General features: G+C 39.2%; 1 protein-coding gene across 2 annotated transcripts in view; it reads left to right on the plus strand.

Annotated features, from left to right (window-relative positions):
• The window catches only part of BCAS1 (brain enriched myelin associated protein 1), a 113,436-nt gene that overhangs the window by 18,348 nt on the left and 69,204 nt on the right, over window positions 1-25,884 (plus strand). For both annotated transcript variants that reach the window (XM_008013661.3, XM_008013687.3), the window contains exon 4: window positions 8,501-9,081. In XM_008013661.3, coding sequence (XP_008011852.3) covers window positions 8,501-9,081 — 581 coding nt within the window. The remainder of the gene's footprint in view (window positions 1-8,500; window positions 9,082-25,884) is intronic.

Genomic DNA, 25,884 nt, shown 5'->3' on the forward strand with positions numbered 1-25,884 from the left:
TAACCCTTCTACATCTGTGCCTCTATTCTAAAGAAATATAGCACCAGTTTAGGATTTTTGAACATGAAAATTGATTCCAGCCATAGTGGAAATGGAAAAAATGATATGGAAACTACCATTGATTAGGCAATGGTTTGAATATCTTTTGGTATATCCATACTAAGAAATATTATGCACCTATTTTAGAAGATAAGATGGATTTGGAGCTATTGACTATGAGGACCAAGTATAATGTACAAAAGTAATCAGAAAATATGTCTAATGTGATCAATTTCTATAAAAACAACAATGACAGATACAGTTCCTGTTTATGTGTATCTGGGATGCTTACACGTGTTTGCGTGAGTGTAAACAAAGTTCAATGTGCTACATCAGGTTGCAGATGTTATTTATCTGGCAATGAGGATGGAGGATAGAAACAGGAAAAACAAAGGGTTCAGAGAGATTAATTATTTCGGTTGTAAACACAGATTAAAAGTACATTATTATCAGATTTACAAAAAAAAAAAACACACAAAAGACCAAATGAAACATCTGATGTGTCTTTAAATGAAAATATTGGCTCGTGTTGGAGCAAAGGCTGGTTTTGCATTTGAATGAACTTTGCGTATTCCAGAGTTTGTAGCACAGGAATGACAGGAAACACATGACCAAAGAAAAGAGTGGAAATGGTGAGTGTCACCGTCAGTCTTGCCCCACGGTATCCGATCATCACTGCCGCTTTTAGAGGATGCTTTCTGAAGAGCATGGGGGTAGCAGTACCTTTGCCTGCATTCCATTTGAATCCAGCATTTCTATCACTAAATGTCCAGACATGTTGTATAAAGCTGATAGTTAAGAATTCTACCACGATGTTCCAAAATCCCATCCTTTTATTTATGCTAGAATTTCTTGGCAAAGACATTCTGGCTTTTTAATGTGCGGATGAAAAGCATGAAATGCGATCATTCAGTGAAAGTTTCGAATCTAACATCTTCCTCCAAGCCATACGTATCTGCCACATGTACCCTGAGTTTGAGACCTTTAAAACAACACATGCGTTGGCACAACATAGAAAGCCACAGCTGTTTGAAGTGTGATTTGACTCTTGCAGCATGACCATTAAAGGGTCGTTTTTGCATCAGTTTTTGAGGTCTTCATGAAGTTTTGAGTTTTCCCAAAGGCCTAACATAGTCCTTTGATATTCTAATGCAACTCTCTTTTGAAGAACTTACTGTGTGGTGTTGTCCACTTTTCCGTCTTCGGTGATCTGTTTTAACTTTGCCAGATGCTTGTCCAACCACAGTCATGTGTATGATCTGGGCAGCTCACCAGTGTTACAAGACTCTATAAACCCCTGCATTTTTTGCAAGATTTGCAATTTCCCTTTGCAATCAGTGTGTGTATGTCCACTTTATCCTGAATCCTGACAGATCAGGCTATTGATGCATAGGACGGTGTTGCTTGCATAAGAAGAGATGATTGGGTGGTGAATAATGTTCATACATGGACACTTTGTAAATAAAATTGTAATGTCAGTTTCTACTTTCCTCTTTAAGCTGAAGGCTTGGAGGATTTGGATAATGTATTGTCAGAGAAAAGGAATTCCATCCAGCACAACATCAGTCTCTTCTCAGAGACTCAGTTTCCCGACCTGTTCACTGGCGTGCCCTACTACGGTTACAATCGTCCTTTGCGGAGTGTTTTCTAGGCTGTGCCTCAAGCTCTGTGCTTGCTGCTTCACCCATGTTACCTGGCTTAATCCTATTGTCTAGCACTATGGGAGACACTGGAATGCAGCTGTAAGCAGAGAAGACCAAGTACGGGTCCACCTGGGGCTTCAGGTAGTGGAGAGGAAACAAGTGAAGAAGAAATTAATGGGATTATTTCAGAGAGTGATGAATCCTCTGTGGAGTCTAGAGAATAAACGGTGTGAGCAGGAGGGGTTACTTCAGATGGAGGAGTCAGGGAAGGCCTGACATGACCTAAGCTTGAATGATAAGAAGGTAACCATAGGAAGATCTTAGTGAAAATATTTCCAGCTTGAAAGAATAACTAGTGGTGAGGGCTGCAGGTGGAAACATGCTGGTATGTTGAAAGGTGTGAGGAAAAACAGCACAAGCTGGAGTTCTGGAGGGTGTGGCCCATGGTAGAGAGTTTGGATTTTTGTTTTAATTTTGTGAGACCCTTCTTTGGATGATTTTATGCAGATGAATGACATAATCTAATTTTTATTTAAAACCCAAAATATATAGATATCAATGTTTCCCAGATGTGGCAAAACAGGGGGTTTTTTCCCCCTCTTGTGCATAATTTTTTCTTGAGTATCCACTAATTCTATTAACTAAACTTTGTCTACTTTGTTCATCTTCCCTTCCTTCTGTTTCTTCTTTCTCTTCTGTTCTTGCTTTGGATACCACATGTTGTTGGGAGTTTGAACTTTGGAATCAGGCAAACGTGGGTTCAAATACTAAATCTACCAGTCATTAGCTGGACAAGGTTAGAAAACTGACTTGAGTTTTCAGAGCCTCAGTTTCCTGACCTGTAAAATGGGAGTGATGATAGTACCTAACTTGTAGATTTGCTGTTATACTTAAATAAAATGTTTCTTGTTATAGACATTTATCCAAATAAATAAATAAAAAATAAATAAAATGTTATACATAAATACAATGCCTCTTGTTACGTACATTTATCCTAATGCTGGGAAACAATCCATGAATGTTAGCTATTGTTTTTACAGCTTGATATCATCAGGCTTTGTGTCCCACCCAAATCTCATCTTGAATTTAATCCCCATAATCCCCGCGTGTCAAGGGAGCAACCAGGTGGAGGTGATAGGATCATGGGGGCAGTTTCCTCCATGCTGTTCTCGTGAAAGTAAGTGAGTTCTCACAAGATCCAATGGTTTCATAAGGCGCTCTTCCCCCTTCGTTTGGCACTTCTTCTTGCTGCCTTGTGAAGAAAGTTCCTTGCTCCCCCTTTGACTTCCACCATGATTGTAAGTTTCCTGAGGCCTCCCCAGCCATGCTAAACTGTGAGTCAATTAAACCTCTTCCTTTATACATTACCCAGTCTTGGGCAGTTCTTTATAGCAGGATGGAAATAGACTAGTACATAGCTGTAGCAAGTGAAAGCTTTAGCTTTGGCACATGAAAAAAAAAGATAATTCTTCCTAAGAAGTTTTGACTATTGTAATACAAACGTGTGTATGCACGTATGTTTAAATATATAACTAGAACTCTGATGAAGCAGCTTGTTTTGACTAGAATATTTGGTACTTTGAAAATGATAAACGTTTCTGAAACTTGCTTGGCCCGGATACTTATGCTTCTTACGATAAATTGATTTATATCACTATTGTTTTTAAAAGTCTTCCTAGAAAAATCAAGTTTGTAAATTAAACTATTAGAATAATTCCTTTCCTTATGGCTTACATTTAAAAATACAAAATAGTAATTATATTAGTATTATATTAGTATAACAAAAATGACTACTGTTTACCGAACACCTATCATCTACTGGTCCGCAGTAAGCACTGTCTGGGCAATATTTCATTTAATCCTCAGAATTACCCTCTGAAGAAGGCACTGTTATTTTCATGCCCATTTGTAAGAAAACTGAGGCACAGAGACAGGAAACAACTTTCCCAGGTTATCCATTTAAAGAGTGAGCAGTTAAGAGCCAAAGCCAGGTTCCTCTGATCCACAATCCAAGTTCTTTTTTTTTTTTTTTTTTTGAGACGGAGTCTCGCTATGTTGCCCAGGCTGGAGTGCAGTGGCCGGATCTCAGCTTACTGCAAGCTCCGCCTCCCAGGTTCACGCCATTCTCCTGCCTCAGCCTCCTGAGTAGCTGGGACTACAGGCGCCGCCATCTCACCCGGCTAGTTTTTTGTATTTTTTTAGCAGAGACGGGGTTTCACCATGTTAGCCAGGATGGTCTCGATCCCGTGACCTCGTGATCCGCCCGTCTCGGCCTCCCAAAGTGCTGGGATTACAGGCTTGAGCCACCGCGCGCGGGCCACAATCCAAGTCCTTAACAATTACACGAAGATGGCACTGGAAGTAAGTTTTTAATCACATATACAGATAAAATGACTGTCTTTAAAAAAACATGCAGCACAAAATATTTTTTTACACTAAGAAAATCAAAAATTTCAACTCTACCTTCTAAATATTTTGGAGCTGCTATTGTCATTCTTACTTGATTTCTTTTTAATTTTCCTTAAATTCTTTGATGTTTTTAAAAATGAAAAGTAACATCTCTTTGGTTTGTCATCTTTTTGCATTTTTTTAACTTTTAAGTTCAGGGATACACGGGCAGGTTTGTTATATAGGTAAATTTGTGTCATGGGGGTTTCTTATACGGATTATTTCATCACCCAGGTATCAAGCCTGGCTGATGAAATAGGTATTATTAATACCTGGGTGATGAAATAATATATATTAGTTATTTTTTTTTCCTGATCCTCTCCCTCCTCCCACCCGCCACCCTCCGATAGACCCCAGTGTGTGTTTTTCCCCCTGTGTGGCCATGTGTTCTCATAATTTAGCTCCCATTTATAAGTGAGAACATGCAGTATTTGATTTTCTTTTTCTGCATTACTTTGCTAAGGCTAATGGCCTCCAGCTCTATTCATGTTCCTGCAAAGGACATGATCTTGTTCTTTTTTATGGCTACATAGTATTCCATGGTATACAGGTACCACATTTTCTTCATCCGGGTTATCATTGGTGGGTATTTAGGTTGATTCCATGTCTTTGCTATTGTAAATAGTGCTGCAATGAACATATGCATGCATGTATCTTTATAAAAGAATGATTTCTATTTTTTGGGTATGTACCCAGTAATGGAATTGCTGGGTGGAATGGTATTTCTATCTTTAGGTCTTTGAGGAATTGCCACACTGTCTTCCACAATGGTTGAACTAATTTACACTCCCACCAACAGGGTATAAGCATTCCTTTCTCTCCACTACCTTACCAGCATCTTATTTTTTGTTTTTAATAGTATCATTCTGACTGGCATTAGATGACATCTCATTGTGGTTTTTGATTTGCATTTCTCTGATGATTAGTAATATTGAGCTTTTTTTCATATGCTTGTTGATTACCTGTATGCCTTCTTTTAAAAAAATGTCTGTTCATGTCCTTTGCCCACTTTTTTATAGGGTTGTTTAGTTTTTCCTTGTAAATTTGTTTAAGTTACTTATAGATGCTGGATATTAGAGCTTTATCGATGCCTAGTTTGCAAACATGTTCTTCCATTCTGTAGGTTGCCTGTATACTTGGTTGATAGTTTCTTTTGCTGTGCAGAAGCTCTTTCATTTAATTAGGTCCCATTTGCCAATAATTGCTTTTGTTGCAATTGTTTTTGATGTCTTTGTCATGAAATCTTTGTCCATGCCTGTGTCCTCAATGGTATTGTCCAGGTTGTCTTCCAGGGTTTTTATAGTTCTGGGTTTTACAGTCAAGTCTTTAATTCATCTTGAGTTGATTTTTGTATATGTTGTAAGAAAGGGGTCCAGTTTTAATCTTCTCTGTATGGCTAGCCAGTTATCCCAGCACTTTTTACTGAATAGGACATCTTTTCCCCATTGCATGTTTTTGTCAGGTTTGTTGAAGATTAGATAGTTGTAGGTGTGTGGTCTTATTTCTGGATTCTCTTCCTCAATTTTAGGGCTCATTATTGATCTGTTCAGGGATTCAATTTCTTCCTGGTACAGTCTTGGAAGGGTGTATATGTCCAGAAATTTATCCATTTCTTCTAAATTTTCTAGTTTATGTGCATAGAGATAATCATGTAGTTTTTGTCTTTAGTTCTGTTTATGTGATGAATCACATTTATTGATTTGCATATGTTAAACCAACCTTGCATCCCAGGGATAAAGCCTAATTGATCATGGTGGATACGCTTTTTGGTGTGCTGCTGGATTCAGTTTGCCAGTATTTTGTTGAGGATTTTTGCATTGAAGTTCATCAAGGATATTAGCCTGAAGCTTTTGTTGTTGTATCTCTGCCAGGTTTTGATATCAGGATGATGCTGGCCTCATCAAATGAGTTAGGAAGGTCTCCCTCCTACTCAATTTTTTTGGAATAATTTCAGTAGGAATTGTACCAGTTCTTCTTTGTACAACTGGTAGAATTTACCTGTGACTCCATCTGGTACTGGATTTTTTTATGGTTGGTAATCTATTCCAGATACCTGGATGTAAGGAATTTATTCTTTTTCAAAGCAACATATTGGCACTTTAAAATAAAAAAAAAGGCTGTCCGTGGAAAGTACTTTGTGTTTTTCAAAGACTTTTTCTCTGACTATAACACTCTTACTTACCACTAACTCCTTTGCTTTCCAGCCAGTGGGTAAGGAAGAGAGGAATTAAAAGGAAGGAAATAAGTTGGTGCTCTTGGCAGTTTGAAAAGCCCTTCCCTGTTTTGAATCTTAGCATTTCCCTTTTTGTCAACCATTCTCTCTTCCCCTGACATGGACCATTCCCACAATTCATTTATACTCACTCTGACACTTCAGCCTTACTTGCTAACTTTATACCCTGATGCATCCACCTATCACTCACTTATTCTCCCTCTTTTTTTCTTCTTTAGCATAGTATTTGCCATCATTATGAATTCCTGAATCACAGAAAAAAAAGGTTAAGAAGAGCCAGAAGATCAATGTGCCGGCAGGATGATTTCCTTCAGTTTCAGGTTTATGAGAAACCCCTAACATTCATCCCTGGGTTTGCCCCAGACGATTTCTTCCCTGGCCCTCAATGCTTAATCCAGCTCACTCTTCCCCCTTTTATGTTTGTTCTTTAGTCTAGACACTGCGAGACACTAGAGTTTGGCAAAAATAATTGCTAATGGAGGCATGTGTGTGTGTGTGTGTGTGTATGTATTTCTCACTACATATTAATGAGCAATATGAGTAGATCAAAGAAATCTCAATTCTTCCCTTTCTTTTTCTGTCTTCCTGCAAACAGATATTGAAAAGTGTCTGACTACAGATGTATCAAGCAAAATGCAACGTTGTCAAAGGCATGTGAGAAACCTGAAAAGATATCACAGTATCTGTCAATTACGAAGCACCTATTATGGAAACGGCATTGTGCCAGATCCTTTGCATGACTTTTCTTCTTTAAGCATGACAACAGCCTTGCAGGAGACTATCAATATTCCCATTTTACAAATGAAGAGATTCAGAGATTTTTGGTGATTTACCCATTATCACACAGCCTATCAGTAGAGAATCTTCATCTTTAACTGGGATCCCAACATTCTTGGTGTTCTTTTTTTCCTGAATATTACACTCATTTATAATAGGGTCCTAGAAAAGGAGGACCCTTTTATAGTTAATTTAGGTCAAGGCAGAGGTCAAAGGAGAAAGGGTGGACGTTGGAAACAGTGCCCTTCCCTGGAAGGGTTGGAGCCTATACCCACAGACACAGTCTTGGCCAGATAACCCTACACCTTTAATTCCACACTAGCCTGATGTCTAATTTGCCTTCTTGTGTAGACATCTGCTCTTGCAGCCTTTCAAAGAGAAACCTTCTGAGTACTGTATTTTAAAAATCTTCCCATATTCTTAACAGTCTATGCTAATACAAGTCCTTGGTAAGACAGAGAGAGCATGAACTTAGAAGTCAGATTTCTGCCTGAAGCCAGACTCTGCCGCTTATTAGCTTACTGGGCAGCCAGGGGAGGGTGTACTAACCTCTCTGACTGTCAGTTTTCTCACTCATGAATAATGATAATAACTAATGTTTGTGATATTTATTAAGCACTTAATATATTCCAGACACTGTTGTACTTGCTTTAAGACTATTAACTCATGTAATCTTCGTACAAAATTACAAGGTACATTCATTATCCATCTCCATTTACCAGAGAGTTGAGGCATAGAAAGTTAGATAACCTGGATTCAAACAGACATTTCGGCTCAGTGCTTCTCAAACGTGATTTTGTCCTCCAGGGGACGTTTAGCAATGCCTAGAGATATGTTTGGTTGTCATGATTGGGACATGTGACTGGCATCTAGTAGGCAGAGGCCAGGGATGCTGCTAATCAGCCTATGATGCACAGGACGAACCTCCATATCAAAGAATAATCTGGTTTCAAATGTGAGTAGCGGTGAGGTTGAGAAACCTTGTTCTAGCTCCAGAACCCAAGCTCCTAACTGCTGTACTGCCTCCCAGTTGACATCGTGACAATATGCTGCTCTCACAGAGTTCTTACGAAGATAAAAGAAGATTAATTAACATTGACTGTCACTCATTCCACACCTGGCAGCTAGTGACTTTCCATTAAGTAGCTTTCCCTCCTCACCAACCTTGCCTTCCCCTCTCCCAAGCAAAGCAGGGTCCAAGGAGATCTGGAGAGCTAACTTCTACCTTTCAGAATGACCAGAGAACAACATAGTTCCAGTTTGTAGTATGGCTTTTGTATAAAAAATGTCTGGAGTCCGTTATTAGTGCCTGAATTTCCCAGCTTGGCTGAATAACCGCTGTTTATGTTTATGTTTACAGTAGACTTGGGAATAAGTGTCAAGACGGATAATGTGGCCACTTCTTCCCCCGAGATAATGGAGATAAGTGCTGTTGCGGATGCCAACGGAAAGAATCTTGGGAAAGAGGCCAAACCCGAGGCACCAGCTGCTAAATCTCGTTTTTTCTTGATGCTCTCTCGGCCTGTACCAGGACGTACCGGAGACCAAGCCACAGATTCATCCCTTGGATCAGTGAAGCTTGATGTCAGCTCCAATAAAGCTCCAGCAAACAAAGACCCAAGTGAGAACTGGACACTTCCGGTGGCAGCTGGACCGAGGCAGGACACAGATAAAACCCCAGGGCACGCCCCGGCCCAAGACAAGGTCCTCTCTGCCGCCGGGGATCCCACACTTCTCCCACCTGAGGCAGGGGGAGCAGGAGGAGAAGCTCCCTCCAAGCCCAAGGACTCCAGCTTTTTTGACAAATTCTTCAAGCTGGACAAGGGACAGGAAAACGTGCCAGGTGACAGCCAGCAGGAAGCCAAGAGGGCAGAGCATCAAGACAAGGTGGACGAGGTTCCTGGATTATCAAGGCAGTCCGATGATGTCCCTGCAGGGAAGGTAAGTGTGCCAAGGTGTATCCACTTTGTTCTGAACACATGCTTGGGGGCACTAATGGGATAAGACCACTGCACATATGCAGTCAGTCACCCTGGGCCTAGGCAAGGTAGCAAGCTGTTGACCCCTGTAGAACAAATAGCACATTGTAGCAGAGTGTCACCCTGATGTTTCTCTGGTTAGAAACATCTGCATGAAGAACAATAACAGCTGTGGCATCTGTTTTATGTAAAAGAAAAGAGGAGGTGAGTTACATGCAGATGAATTTGTCCATCCATTTTTCAAAGGCAGAAGTAGACAGGTTGCATTTACGATCAATAGATCCTGGATGGAAAGGCATTAGTGGAATAAAAATGGTTCCTAAAAGATGCTACCTAGTCTCTGTAGTTTGTTGACATGCAGAGTTTTGTTGGAACACATTTCCTTTCTTACTCTTAATGGCCTGAATTGATATTAACTATCTTTTGCACTATGGTATGTGTTTGGATAAAGAGATTTTACAGCTCTGGGCAGACTCTTTAATGTACTAATTCTTTTCCAACAAAGGGGAGCATAATACCTTTGTAAAAATTAGGGGGATTTTTTGTTTGTTTGTTTTGGGGTTTTTGTTTGTTTGTTTTGTTTTCAAAGAAGGTATCAGTCACTTTTTTTCCTGAGCAAACAAAGGCAAGCTCTTTTTGACACTAAAAAGAGCATTTGCTTTTAACCTTGAGAGAGCTTGTTTGTATTCAAGGCAGGAAAAGAACTCCTTAAAACAAGAAGGAAGTAAACTTTGATACATTATAGGTTTAGGGCGTGCATTTCCTTGGTTAACAAACTTTTAAAATAACAATATTTTTCAAAACTTAGGAATAAAGTTAAGTGCCACTAGCAGACTTTAGAGCCAGGAATAAAATGGATGAGTTCCAAATATATTTGTCTTAATAACAATGCAACTTTGCACTTCCGGAGTGCTAATAATTACACTTGCTGTCATTTATTGAAAATGTTCAATGTGCCAGGCTCTACTCTAAGCACTGTATGTAAATTATTTTATCGAAAATATTCAATGGGCCAGGCTCTACTCTAAGCACTGTATGTAAATTATTTTCCTTAACGAAAATGAGTATCATGTTAATCTGTGGTTTTAATGCATCCAGGGTGCCGTGAAGAATTACATTATGAAGACTGGGCACCACTGAACATTCTGGAGAGTTAGAATTGGGAAAAGATAGTCGGGATCATGTGTTTTAGGCTCTTACTGTCAGCATTCTTGTGGTTTCTATACATTTTGACTCAGAGCTTATTTCCAACATTTCTTTCAGAGTTTGAAAATTTTCCCTTCAAACACGCACTTTCCAGTTTGAAAAGCCAGTTGAATAGCTTGCCATATAATTTAAAGTGAGTCTCCAAATGCATCCAGGCATCTGCTCCTTACTAAGTGTGACACTGGGCCAGGCACAGGTGAGGCACAGGGACCATAGTGGAGAGTGAGACACAGAGTCTCCGCCCTGGTGGAGTTCACTGTTCAGTGAGAGAAGTGAATAAATACACCTGCAATTGCAATGCAAGATGCCAAGTGCTGTGCTGGGGGAGCAGAGAGTGGGGGAAATGCCAGACGCCAGGAGAATTGGGCTCTGTGGCCCAGGGAACATTCCATCAAATGCATGAACCGGGACCTGAAAGTTACGTGTACGGAGGCGGTAAACTGGTCGTCAATATTCCTGCATAAGGGAAAAACTGCTTATTACTTGTGCCTGAGTGGGGAAACCATTCTCATTATTGGTCATAGACTTCTAAAGCCACTTGAGGTTGTGATTATTTAACAGTCAAGTGTTTCTTTTGCCTGGGCATCCAAAGCCTATCCATTGGCTGAGTTAGGAGAAGATTGAGTTATTTATGGAAAGACAATGAAGGAATGCATTTTACTCATCTTTGCACAGGTGTCCAGTGATTCATCCAAATCCCCATCTTAATTAAGTAAACCAGTTCAGCATAGGATAGCCAGCCCTCCAATGTACTCAGCCATAAAACCTCAACACACTCAATCTATTTCTAGTCTAAGAAAAGCGAGGAAAAGTTTTGGAGTTGTGATTTATTAACTCAGCTTTCTTTATTGAAAAGGAACTCTTAGGGACAGAACCTCAATTTGAGTGGAATGTGTTCCAAAATGAGATTTGAGTCAGAAAATGGGAGCTTGTGTTGGGAACATGGCAGGTATCTAATAGAGCAAAGCCCTTGTGTAATATTTTCAAGTTACAATGATCTCTCAGAAGACTCAAGAATTGTAACTGCCTTCCTTTCTGAATAAGTGAATTCACTCCCTCAGATTCACCAATGAAGTCTGAATCTGATTTTGTTACATTACAAATTTCCATTTTTTTCAGTGATATTGAAGTTTGAAACACTGAGTGCCCACTTTGTACCATGTACATATGAAACACAGAAAAGTTATGAAATGGCCATTTCTCCCTCAGCCTGTGAACTTGTGGATATCCAGATGCATATGCCTGCAAAGATTTTTAACAACAACAACAAAACAGCCTTCTGATTGTCAAGGTTTCTTATCTGACTCCCGGCTGCATAGTTCTGTATTTAGCGGGGAAAAAAGCAATTGTTCTATAAATGTAACGAGACAATCCAACCCTCAGAAAGTAACATGAATAAAACTTCTCAATCAGTGGCTTTCTTGGTGGGAGTACCACATTGTGCATGGATGGACGTCAGTGTATTGATTCAGAATTCTTAGGGTGAATTATGCCTTGGGCTCAGCCGCGTCCACTGCCCCCCCTCCAGGAGCCCTTCCCCCCACTTTTATGGCTTGCTCCCTGCTGGATTGGAATTCCAACCACAAACCCACAGAGCTGTGAATTAGGAGAAAGATGCCACCATTTCATCCTGGGGGAAACACACAAATCTTCTGTGTTTTCAGAACGACAATCTTATTTTTGTGCCTTATAAAACTACATTCAGGGCATAGCATAATTAAAACAAGGCAAGAATTCATGAACAAATGAAGCATTTACTACATAGGCCAAAGAAAAGATAAATTATATGCCTGAAAGGTTTCACTGAGCTGTGATTCACACAAACCAATGTGTTGGCAAGGATGAGGTTTTTTTTTCCTCTCCCCACAACAACTGAACCAGAGCTGTAAGATATGCATTTAAAAGATTCGTCACACACAAAAAATAATCACATAATGCAAACTTGACTTTTATTGGTTAAAAATAAAACCCACCAAATTTCTGTTATCAACACAGTACTTCCAGAGATGTACTTGTGTTGAGTGGGGGTGTGGGGTGCTTAAAGTGTTGCCAGGCAGAGTTGCATAAGATTGAAGAATATCTTTTTTCTTTAAAAGATGTAATTAAATCCTGCAGTCGTTACTTTAGCACCAGCCTTGTGCAAGGCATTTGAAAAATAAATCGTGTTTCTAGACTTTCAAGGAGTGTATAATCTAGTAAGAGACATAATATTTTAAGAGACATTGTGATAAGTACATCAGTCCTCAGGTTGGCTCAGGCTACTAATAATAAGAACAATATTCTGTGCTTTCACTTCCCTTCTTTTTTCTCTTGAACACACTCCATTCAGGCTCTTGTCACAGCCGCCATGATGTTGCAAATTCCCCACCATCACCCTGGTTGCCAAATCCTATAGATCTCTTTGTCCTAGTAGATCTGACCTGCAAGTTGAATCTGACACAGTGAGTGGGTGGGCCACACCTTACTGCTTGAAACAACATCCTTCCACCTCCCTAGCTACTTTTCCTTCATCTCCTTTGCTGGATCTCACCCTTTAAATGTTGGACTTCTCCAGGGTTCACTTCTTGGATTTCTCTAACTACGCTTATTTCCTCCAAGAGTGGAGATATCTGGTTAGCTTCATGGAGTCCCAAGGACTCCATGGATTTAATCCCAAGGATTTAAATACTGCTATGGGTTGACAAGTTCCACATTTACATCTCTAGCCTGGATCCATCCCTGAAGTCCAGACATGAGTCTCAGCTGCCTCCTCTTCCACGTATCTGCTTGAATTTCTACATCCCCACTTGGCTGCTCACTGAGTATCTAAACTCTACTGTGTCCAAAATGGAACTCTTCTTTCATCACCTAACAACGATAAAAACAAAATGCCCACCAGTTTAATTCACAGGTTTGTCCCTCTCAGGGCATGACAACTTCATCCTGCCTCTACTGTTTAGTGGTAGAATTGGAATTAAAGAACCAAGGTCTCCAGAGTCCTTTTCTACATGGTATTTAGTGTGAATTAAACATAAGCATCATAGTCAGGGAGCCTAGGTTTCCTCTCTACCTCTGTCACCTACTGGCTGTTTGACCTTGAGCAAGCTACTTCACCTCCTGAGCCTCAGTTTCCTCATCTGTAAAATGGGGATAATAATAGTATCTAGCACATTTTCACATTGTTCATGCTTTTAGAGATTAAATGAAATAGGCCATATAAAGTACTTAGCACAAATTGCATTTTGAAAAAAAAAAGAGTAATTAGCCATTACTAGTATTGTGGGTTTTCTCCCTGTCTACTACCTCATATTTTATTTTTATATTTTGCCTTTTCCTTCCTTAGTCCAAACTCACAGAGATAGCACAGTTGACTCTAATTTAAGAGTTGTATAACCAAAGGCACAAGTCCTAACTTGGGTGAGAAGGGTATAAAAGTTGAAAAATTATTTTTGAAACAATAGAAATGTTAGTGTCCATGCCCATAAGCCTCAGTTTCTTTGTCTGACATTTAAGGTTCTCCACAATCTTTCCTCCGCCTATTTTCCAACTGCATTTTCCACCCTTCCCTTAAATTTCTCTAGTCAATATGGCCAACACCTGACCTGTGCAAACGCCATTTTCTCCGCCTTTGTCTCTTTCTCTCTCTGTTTATCAAACATTGACTTGATATTCAGCGCCAGGTTCTCCATGAAGCTAACCAGATATCTCCACTCTTGGATGATTTCGGACAGCATGAATCCCTCTCGCATTTTACGTCAAATTCTGTGATTAAATCATTTTGAAGAAATCAGCTCATTAAGCCATCAAACCTGAACAGGGAATTCCTATATTTTCACCATTTTACAGACGAAGAAGTCAACAGTTCAGAGAAACCAAATCACTCCTGACGCACAGCTAAAAATGGGCACAGCCAAAATTGTCCATCTCCAAAGCCCATAGTCTTAGATAGTCAACGTGTCTATTTTTGCCAATTATTTGAAACTTGTTCAATGAAGTTGCAACTTGAAGCAATGAAATTCAAAGATATTAGCATATGCAAAGTTGTAAATACCTAAAATCCCAAGTGAAAACTAAAAACAAATAAAAAGGATTACCCAATTTCAACATTAGAAGGCCAAGTGAATTATTAATTGTTTTTTATTTTGTGTTGTTTCTGCCTTATGTCCACAAGGCCGTGCCTTTTCAACTGGTAAAGAGAACTAGCCACCCAAAAGACTTTGTCAGTGCAAAGGGAAAATCCATCTGACATTATGCAAGTTTTGGAGTAAACAACGTCCTCAGCTATACCACTGGGATTTTGATGCATTTAGCAGTAAGAAATGCTTAATATGAGATGTTTGCTGTGGCAGAGATGATGTGGAAGTGTTAGGAGCCTGGGTGACCTGGGTATGAGTCCAGACTCTACGACTTAATAGCTATGTGGTTGCACTAAATGACAATAATTGCCCTGTTTTTAAGTAATTCATTATTTCTAGGCTGTGTAGTAAGCATTTTGCATACATTTTCTGCTTTTATTCTTAAAACAACCCAACAAAGTAGGTATTTCTATTGCCATTGAACAGGGGAGAGAACTTGGGGAGAACTTAAACTACCTGTGTAAGGTCACAAAGCTAATTAGTGGCAGAAGTGGAACAAAGATCCATCTGTCACCTAAGCCTGTTATACTGAGTCATTTCAAAACCTGTGTTTTCATCTACAAAAGGAAGCTACTACCTGCCCTAGGGATTTTTGTAAAGTTAGAAGATAATATAGGCCATCAGTAGTAGTAATGCTAAATAAAACAGTATGTTTTCTAAATTGTTAGAAACTTAGAAATGAATAATTATGAAATAGATCAAATGGCTTTTCAGAGTGATGGAATTTGAATAGTGTATCATTTAGGGGTTGGTAATGTATCATTTTTACTTTGGCTGCAGGAAACACACAACACTCAATTAATAATGGTTCCCTTAACAAGGAGAATGTGCTATTTCTTGCATGTAATAAGAACCCTAGAGGTAGGGGAGTTCAGGTTGCTTCAACATCTTCGCAGCCCCCACTAAACCGCCTCAGTCTTGCTCTACTGGTATCCTCTATTACTGCTTAGTCCCTACGCTTAGTCCCTTGTGGTTTTAACATGATTCCAAGTATGCAGAAATACCTCTCTTTCTTGTGCTTTACAGATGCTGCATTTTTACAAATTAAAGGTTTGTGACAATCCTTTATCAAGGAAGTCTATCAGCACCATTTTTCCAATGGCCTGTGTTCACTTTGTGTCTTTGTGTCAGCATTTTAGAAATAAAGGTTTTGTTTTAATTTTTATTTTAAATTCTGGGGTACACATGCAGGACGTACAGGAACCCCTAGGTTACCCGCATGTGTACCCCAGAATTTAAAATAAATGTGTGCTGTGGTGGTTTGCTGCACCTATCAACTCACCACCTAGGTATTAAGCCCAGTATGCATTAGCTATTTATCCTGATGCTCTCCCTCCCATAACCCCCTGACAAGCCCCAGTGTGTGTTGTTCCCCTTCCTGTGTCCATCTGTTCTCATTGTTCAGCTCCTGCTTATAAGTGAGAACATGCGGTGTTTGGTTTTCTGTTCCTGCGTTAGTTTGCCAAGGATAATGACTTTCAGCTCCATCCACATCCCTGCAAAGGACATGATTTTGTTCCTTTTTATGGATGCATAGTATTCCATTGCAGCATTATTCACAATAGCAAAGAATGGAATCAAGCCAAATGACCATCAACAATAGACTGGATAAAGAAAATGTAGTACATATACACCATGAGATAAGGCATTTTTAAATTAAAGTATGTACATTGTTTTTTTAGACATAATGCTATTGGACACTTAATAGACTCCCGGATAGTGGAGAACTTTTATGTGCACCAGGAAACCGAAAAATGTGTGTGACTCTATTGTGATAGTCACTCTGTTGCAGTGACCTGGAATTGGACCTGTAATATTTTCGATGTATGTGTCATAATGTCCTATGAATAAGAAAGGAGTTTCCTAAAATTTATCCTTAGATCCCTTTGGTGAAATTGAGTCACGTGTCTGTGTTGAAGTGCAAATAGCTATCAGCTAGCATTTTCAGTTTTTTCAGTAGAAGGAAGGTTCTTCCAGCAAAGATAACATGCCACAGATAGAAACCAGATTTATCTTCTCTACCTAACATTGTCTGGAAATCATTAAGTGAATGGAGCAAGTAGAAGCTGCTACAGTATCCACCTATGGTAATTCATCTGAGTGTATTCATTACATTAGTTTTGTAATTTAACTGTGACCCCATAGTAAGAACTAGATTTTACAACTTGAGCTGATATACACGCACATACATGAAACAAAGAATTCATGAAGTAATACTATTCCCGCAGCCGGTAACCCCTGCAGGGATTTTGTATTCTTTTCTATTCTGTTTGATTTGTTTACTGCTGGTTTTGACCCACTAAATTATTTTCAAATCTACTAATGATCACAGTCTGAAATTTGAAGAACGCTGTTCTGCTATCTGACCGCTTTGACACATTGAGACAGTTATCTTAAAGTACATGGCCGTTTTTTATGCAACTGAGTATTCCCAATGCCTGACATAATGACTGGCACATGTTGGCATCCAATAATATGTGTTAAATGAACCTCACAAGAATAAGGGTGGTACACGTCATGTGTCAACTTTTCAAAGAGTGTTAGGATGTATTATTGCAATGTCATTATCTGGTCTGCCTAAACAACTTGAAACAGTCGTTTCAAAATATATATGGTGTATATGATTTCACTTAAACTTTAGAATCATAGTACAATAGATTTGTACTATTTACTTGATATTTTAAATTTGGTCTTTAACATATCATGGCGTTAATCGGTGGAAATATCTAGTCAATTGTTTTTTGCAATTAATTTGTAAAATAAATTTTGAGTTATCATTCCCTCTGGTATCGTCCCATCCGATTCGCTCCCTCAAAAATTATAACGGCTATAACTTATCAAGTTTACTAGGTCACGGAGAGGTAAAGTAACTTGTGCAAAATCATAGTGCTAGAAAGTGGCAGGTTGGAAATTGGTCACCATTGCCCGCACACGTAACCACTGTGCCTATAGGTTCAAAGAGATGAAACACTTTAAAGTTTTGAAACATCTTGTATCTTTCAAAATTTCTAAAACTAGTTGTATTAGTCGGGTTCTCCAAAGGGACAGAACTAACAGGATAGCGGTGTATATTAAAGGAAGTTTATTAAGGAGAATTGTCTCACATTATCACAAGGTGAAATCACCCTGTAGGCCGTCTGCAAGCTGAGGAGGTAGGAAGCCAGTAGTGGCTGAAGTCCAAAAGCCTCGAAAGTAGGTAGGCTGGCAGTGCAGCCATCAGTCTGTGGCCAAAGGCCCGAGAGTCCCTGGCAAACCACTGGTGTAAGTCCAAGAGTCCAAAGGCCGAAGAACCTGGAGTCTAATGTCCAAGAGCAGGAAGCATCCAGCACAGGAGAAAGATGAAGGTGGAAGACTCAGCAGACCAGCTTAGCCCACCTTCTTCCACCTGCTTTGTTCTAGCCATGTTGCCAGCCGATTGGAAGGTGCCCACCCACATCAAGGGTGGGTCTTCTTCTCCCAGTCCGCTGACTCAAATGTTAATCTCCTCTGGCAATACCCTCATAGACACACCCAGAAACAATACTTTACCAGCCCTCTAGGCGTCCTTCAATCCAATCAAGTTGGCACCTAATGTTAACCAGCATGCTAGTACTTCCCAAGTTGGTCTGTGGAACATTAGTCCAATAAGATGGGCCTATAAATAGGGCTCCACTATGGAATAATTTCAGAAAATCCATTTGCTTTATAGTCTCTACTGAAGATTCGCAATGGACATCAGCCTTCTAAAGGCTCTGAGAAGTCCTGCAGCCAGCATGCCTGTTTCACTTTGTTTAACCAAGTGTTTCTCAAACTTAATCATCCATGTAACTGTTGGGCCTCTAACAAGGTGGCTCAATTTTCCAAGAAACGGTTCTTCTAGAGAATGTTGAGCTAGGCATTTAGACCAGAAGTTGTATGATGTTGGCTGTGGGTTTGAAGAAGTAAAATAACATAAAAAACATAAACCAGAAGTTGAAAACTAGCCACCTGTAGAATGCCTCTAGCCACAGATACCTCTTACTTGGCCTACATAGTGTTTTAAATAATATTTTAATTCATTAATTATATTTTTGAACTGACAAAGTTGATGATATTTTAAAGCAATGATATGTCAATACAATTCTATATTTCAGACTTCCCCACAATGGGTAGTTTTGCCCTATATTTGCAGACAGAATGTGAGTTGTGACTGTCCCTTAAGATGGGGTATCCACTCTCCAGTTTACCAAATGATTCCCAACAGCGCAGCCATGTAGGTTGTCCTTCGTCATAACACTTGCTTTGGTATTTTTCTTGGGTACAGTTGAGAATCAAGTAAATACACCCATCATGGACCACTTTACTTCCTTCATCCTTCATAGCACTTATAATTTGAAGCTACTTAGATGACCATCTGTCATTCCAGCCTGAGAGTCTATCAGGCAGCCAGTGTTAGGCAATATATAAAAGGGGTGGATACTTTCATTTATTCATGCAACAGATATGAGTATTTTCTTCGTGCCAGGAATGATTTTAGGTTCCACAGCAGGTAGAACAGTGTACTTCATGGGAGCTTTCCTTCTAGTGGAGAGACCAGCAATTTAAAAAAGAAAGAAAATTAACAAGCAAACACTTCCAGAGTTTAGAAAGAACTCTGAGTGAAATAAACAGAGTTTTGAGATAGAAAGTGGAGAGAAGAGTGAAAATTACAACTGGGTGAGGAACAGAAACAGAGAAGTGTTTAAACAGCCAGTGAATAGGATGTGCCTTTTTCTTTCTTTCTTTGCACAGGCCAAACAATTCTTAGAAAGTCTGCAGCCTAATTCTGGCTCATTCAAAACTGTTTTCTCGCTTTGGGGAAGTGTTTGTTAAACAGATGACGAATGTGTTCTAGGCTGTGGATTATGAGTTTTTTGTATTTCAAGGCAGGTTTTCTGGTGTGGTTTTTTGTTTGTTTGTTTGTTTTGTTTGTTTGTTTGTTTCCATAACATTGGGTACTTTTCCTTTAGTAAATGTGAAACGCTGCTACCAGTCTGGAAGGTTGTGCGTGTTAGGAACTAATCATGGAACAGAAGAATCTTCCACAAATCCCTCTTGCCCAATGTGGCTTACCCTGGGAATCACTCTTCACTCACTCTGCCTGCAGCAGTATTTCTCCATTTTAAATCATACATATTGTCCAGGGGTGGTGGCTCATGCCTATAATCCCAGCACTTTGGGAGGCTGAGGCAGGAGGATCGCTTGAGACCAGGAGTTCAAGACCAGCCTGGCCAGCATAGTGAAACTCCATCTCTACTAAAAACACAAAAATTAGCCAGGCATGGTGGTACACGCCTATAATCTCAGCTACTTAGGAAGCTGAGACATGAGAATCGCTTGAACCTGGGAGATGGAGGTTGCAGTGAGCCGAGATCGCACCACTGCACTCCAGCCTGGGCAACAGAGTGAGACTCCATCTCAAAAAAATAAGAAAAAATGACACATAAGTGGACTCTACTTAAGAGTATGCCAATTCATGTGTCCTTAGGAATATCCCCAAAGCAAAACCTACTGCCCAAAGGGAAACAAGAGAAGAACATTTTATTGCTTAATTCTCTACCCACATTTTACTTGCCATTGGAACTCAAGTTGACAGATTCACTTACCCCTCCAGCAGAGGAGTTGCTGAGGGAGAAAACAGAAAATGCACACTAGCTTTATATAGGAAGCAAGTGTGTGTTGCTCTCTTAGATAGATTTCTTTCCACCCTCCACCTATGTCAGCAACAGACAATGGTTTATTTAATCTTACAAATGTAACATCTCCACATCAGTTAATAACTATGGATTAATGATGATGTACCATGCTAAGGCCCTGGGCTAGACTTCTGCTGCCCCCATGTGAGATGAACCTTAAATATCCTGAGGTTATGTCCACAGGGTAGTAAAACAGGTAGCGATGTTTTGATTTACAGTAAAGAGTATCACACTGGATAATTGGTCCAACCTAGCTTGGTTCAATTAGTATAAGCAGCTAAAATTAACATTGCTTCTCTCTTCCCCCAAAAGAGGAAGAAAAATGGCTAAGTGGAACATTTTTATATCTGTGTTATCCAGACTAAACTCCCATCTCAGAAAAGATGCCAGAGGACAATGGAAATCTAGATTTCTTGGTTTTGTATTTTCATGTTATTTTATTTCCCTCTGAAGTCTTAGATAATTTCTTGATCAACTACCTGGACCACTAAGAAGCTTGTTTCCACCATGGCACTTTGGCATATGCAATTTTAAAGTCTTCAAACACACATGCTTTCTGAATGAGCAAATCTGCATTTAATAATTTATTGATTGATAGATCAGTAGGGTGACTATAGTTTACTGCACATTTCAAACTAGCTAAAATTGAATAAGTTGAATGCTTTCAGCATAAAGAGAAGACAAATATTTGAAGTGATGAATTCAAGTACACTAATTTGATCTTTACAAATTATATGAATGTGGCTGGTCCAAGTGCAGTGGTGTTTACAACAAATTATATGAATGTATTAAATTATCACACATACCCCAAAATTATGTACATCCATTATGCATCAATAAAAAATGTTTTAAAAGAATGTATTGAGAACACAATCAATATTTTATTCACGGGGCTGTAAAATTTTTCCAGTATTGTCTATAAGAAAAAAAGCTGAAATGAACCAATAGGTCTTCTATATTGATTGTGATACACCCTTACACTAGACACCATAAACAAGGGTGACATAAAAATAGAATTGGTCAGGTGAAGAAAGCCGTAATATAATGTTAAATGAGAAAAGCAGATTTCGAAATAGCACATAGAAGAATCTCCTTTGGGTAAAAATGATCTCTGCCTGCTTGTGCCATAGATCTGTCATTCCCCCCAAAGAATAGCGTGGAATAAATAATTGCAAATTGTTGATAGCAGTTGACTTTCGGTAATAGAATAATTGATGCATTTTGTTTTACTCTTTATTCATCTGTATTTTCTCTTTTTTATAAAAGGAGCACTGTAGTGAACCACCAATCTAAGTAAAAGTAAAAAAATATCACTATCTAGGTAATTTCTTGATTTCTCCCCTGGGCTGCATTAAGAGGCTGAGGATTCCTGAGCTGTGTTAGTTAGAAATTGCCACAGGCTGCTAGCAACAGTTCAACAAAAGGTTATTTTCGTCTAACAATAATTTCCAAACTATGCCACCCAGAGCTTATGTGACAATTTATTGGTCAGAAAGAATAACAACTTTTAAAATATACTTATAGCTAATGTGTAATAATCTCCAGTAGGAAATCAGAGAGAGAAATTTTGTCCTAACTGGGCAGATTTGAAGCCCTTTCATAACTGGATTTCCTATGGTTGTGCCGTCTGTGTTCTTTCCCTGTTTTTGCCATGGGCTTGAAAGATGTGAAACCATTATTTAAAAAACTACTCAATGAATTTTTATCAGTTGATGTAAATTGGGTAGGAGTAGTGGAAAAAATAAAAGTACAGAATTACCTACATTAATATATATTTATATACAGTGTAGGTATAATGTATATACCTACATTTATATATATATATATATATATACACATACACACACACACACACACACACACACACAGTGACTTTGAGTGCTGTAGTAAAACAAACTTTAAAAAAAAAAGTTTGGGCATCTTGGCTCATGCCTGTAATCCCAACACTTTGGGAGGCCAAGGTGGGTGGATCACCTGAGGTCAGGAGTTTGAGACCAACCTGGCCAACATGGTGAAACCCCGTCTCTGCTAAAAATACAAAAATTAGCCGGGCGTGGTGGCACATGCTGTAATCCCAGCTATCAGGAGGCTGAAGCAGGAGCATCACTTGAACCTGGGAGGCTGAGGTTGCAGTGAGATGAGATTGCACCATTGCACTCCAGCCTCGGCAACATCTAAAAAAAAAAAAAAAATGAAAGAAAAAAAAATCATAGTCTGCTTAGGAAATTCTGAGATTCTGCAAAATATCTTTAGTATTGTTCTTCACATTCCTTCCTGCTTGCATATTAATTTGCTTTCCTTTCTAGGCAAACTGGGGGACAAATTCTATCTTCAAAAATTAACCAAACCCTATTTTTCTTCCTGAATCTGACAATGGCTACATGCAGATGACAGTGTTTTCAGAAGAAGAAAAATGGCTCCATGACGGTCCAGAGACCACTGTTGCCCAGCAAATCGAACCCTCTGTGCTCGTGTGATATTCTCTGGGGAGAGGAAGCAGAGAGCAGAGCCTTCCCTTTTATCCCAGGCAGCACGGGGCTCCAATTGCTAACAGATGGAAAGGAGTGGACTCATGAGTTTCTGTACTGTTCAACATTTTTCAGACACATTTTTATGTGCTCACCTGTACTTTCGGTACTGATTCGTAGTATTAAGACTTGGAGTAAAATCAGTGCTGCCCAGTGAGGAAATCTAGATGGAGCAGAGGCATCACAAATCATTCCAGACGAGGCTTTTTAAGCCTTACCTTATATTTTCACTTTAACAATGTAGATCTTGCTTAAAGGAGTCAGAAGTCCAGCTGACAATACACAGTTGAAAGAAAGTGCCAGAAGTTCCATATGGGCCTTATTATAGACAATCAAATTATAATAAGGCGGCATTATTCTTCAACATGACAAATTGTAATCACTTTAGTAGTGTTCCTGTCTGTTTGCTCTTTGAAGCCAACCAAAAAGAAAATATATATAAACTTCTCACACAGAGGTGAAAAACAAGCCAACACCATGGACACCTGTTTGCTTAAAGACAGTTTCCAGGTATTTCCTGGAGCATGTTTCTGTTTCCGTATAATCTTGTTTGCTGAGAATGATTTGGAGGCCTGGTGAGAATGGCAGCAGCACCTACAAATGACACGTTTAAAGCACAGGCCACACACTGGTGGCCTGAAGGCTGGACTCTCATCCCAGCTGGGCTTAGTTTGGCCCTTTTGATGTTTCCAAATTTTTTTAGTTATTCATGCGTATTTTGCTTTAGTCTTCATTTTAAAATGTAACATGTTCACTCTGTTCAAAACAAAAAAATTATAAAATGCCACCTAGTAGATAATCACTGTTTGTATTTTTTAACGTATCTTTCTAGGGTTTCTTTGAGCATGTGTAAGCAATAAAAAGTGTATCTTTTTAGGGTTTCTTTGAGCCTATATAAGAAATAAAACATAAATTCTTATTCTTTCTTTTTTACACAAACAGTAACATAATATGCACTCCGTTCTATTCTACTCTTGTTTTCAGTTAACAATACTTTCTGTATCTGTAGGGAGCTTCCTCACTTGTAACGCCTGCAGAGTATTCTGTTGAATGGTTGTACCATGAGTTATTTAACCAGGACCCCATTAATGCCCTTTGGCTGGCTTCCAGACTTTCGCTATTAACCTCACGCCAATGAATAACCTTGTACATTTGCTATTTCACACGTGTGAGTTTAGGTTTATCCTCTACATCAACTCTTAGAGATGGAAATACTGGGTAAAAGAATATATTCTTTTTTACAGTTTTGGTACATAATGCCACATTGCCCTCCATCAGGATTGAATTAGTTTATACTTGTAATAGCAACACATGACTGCCTTCTTCACGCAAGCTTGGCCAATGAATGTTTTTGTAAACATTTGGATTTTTTACTTTTCAGTCTTTCTTTTCATGACTTCTGGATTTCTAGTCATACACACAAAAGCCTTCTCAATCCAAAATGAAAAGATGTTTTCCATGTTTCCTTGTAGTATTTTTTATCTATTTGGATTTTATCCTGGCAGAGGGTTGAGTTGTGACACCAAGTTAATTTTTTTCCAGATGGCTGCTCTGTTTTTCCTACATCTTTTATTTAAAAGTTCTTCACTTTAATTGACTTTAGGTATCATCTTTATCATATACTAAATTCCTCTATGTATTTGGAATTTTACCACCTTGTTATCATCAGCCATACAATATATGTATGTAAGCCTGATGCTAACATATGTTGTATGGTTGATGGTAACATATGTTGTATGGCTGATGGTAACATATGTTGTATGGCTGATGCTAACATATGTTGTATGGTTGATGGTAACATATGTTGTATGGTTGATGGTAACATATGTTGTATGGCTGATGGTTACAAAGTAGAAAAATATACAGCAGAGAAAAGGAATAAAGTGGCAGGAACTTAAAATAGGAAAGGCCTTGGTGAGAAGATAATATTTGAGTAAACATCTGAAGGAAAGGAGATAGAATCAGTGCAGTATGGCACTGAAAAGCCTTTGGCCTCTGAAATCAGCTGGGCCTGGGGCCAAATCCCAACTCTACTTTATGACCTTAGGCAAGTTATTTATTCTTTCTGTGCATTAATTTATTCACCTGTATAACTGGAATTACAAATAGTGCATAGTTCATGGGATCATTGTAAGAATTAAACGGGATCTTTTTAACAAACTTAGCACTTGGCCTGACACATAAAGGCTGATCATTTTTATTGTTATCATGGCCACTTTTTTTCTCATTACACACTCCTTAAATAATTCATGGCTGCAAAATATTCCATCACATTGTTACAGGTGAATTTCACATGTTAAAACCACGTGCTAATTTATTTAACTGCAGATCCCGAAAGTTCGACTTTTTAAGTGGTTCTTCATTGTTACTCTTCCAGAACTATCCTATAAAGCTTTTTATTTTAACTTAGAAATTATTGTGGATTCACATGCAGTTGTAAGAAATAGAACAGTTATCCCTTTATCTAGTGTCACTGAATGGTAACATCTTCAGACCTATAGTGCACTATCACAACCAGGATATTGACAATGATGCAATCAAATAGAGAACATTTTTTTTTTTTTTTTTTTTTTTTTGAGACGGAGTCTTGCTCTGTCACCCAGGCTGGAGTGCTGTGGCCGGATCTCAGCTCACTGCAAGCTCCGCCTCCCGGGTTCCCGCCATTCTCCTGCCTCAGCCTCCTGAGCAGCTGGGACTACAGGCGCCCGCCACCTCGCCCGGCTAGTTTTTTGTATTTTTTAGTAGAGACGGGGTTTCACTGTGTTAGCCAGGATGGTCTCGATCTCCTGACCTCATGATCCGCCCGTCTCGGCCTCCCAAAGTGCTGGGGTTACAGGCTTGAGCCACCGCGCCCGGCCTAGAGAACATTTTCATCCCCACAAGGATACTGCATACTGACTGTTACAGGCGCATCCACTTCCCTCTCACCCCCATCCCTTTCTTAACTCCTGGCAACCACTAGTCTGTTCTCCATTCCTGTAGCTTTATTATTTCAAGAATCCTATCTAAATAGTATCATACAGTGGGTACCGTTTTTCAGATAGGATTTTTTTCCCCTTCAGCGTAAATCCCTGGAAATTAATCCAGATCATTGAGTGTCTTGGTAGATATTGGTCCTTTTCTTCCTTTTTGAGTGCCAAGTAGTATCCCCTGCTGTGGATGTACCAGTTTGATGTGTGGTTGTTCCAACTTTGAGGCTATTGTGAATAACTTGGCTATAAAC

Source organism: Chlorocebus sabaeus, chromosome 2 (genome assembly GCF_047675955.1).
Source record: "Chlorocebus sabaeus isolate Y175 chromosome 2, mChlSab1.0.hap1, whole genome shotgun sequence".
Taxonomy (NCBI): Eukaryota; Metazoa; Chordata; class Mammalia; order Primates; family Cercopithecidae; genus Chlorocebus; species Chlorocebus sabaeus.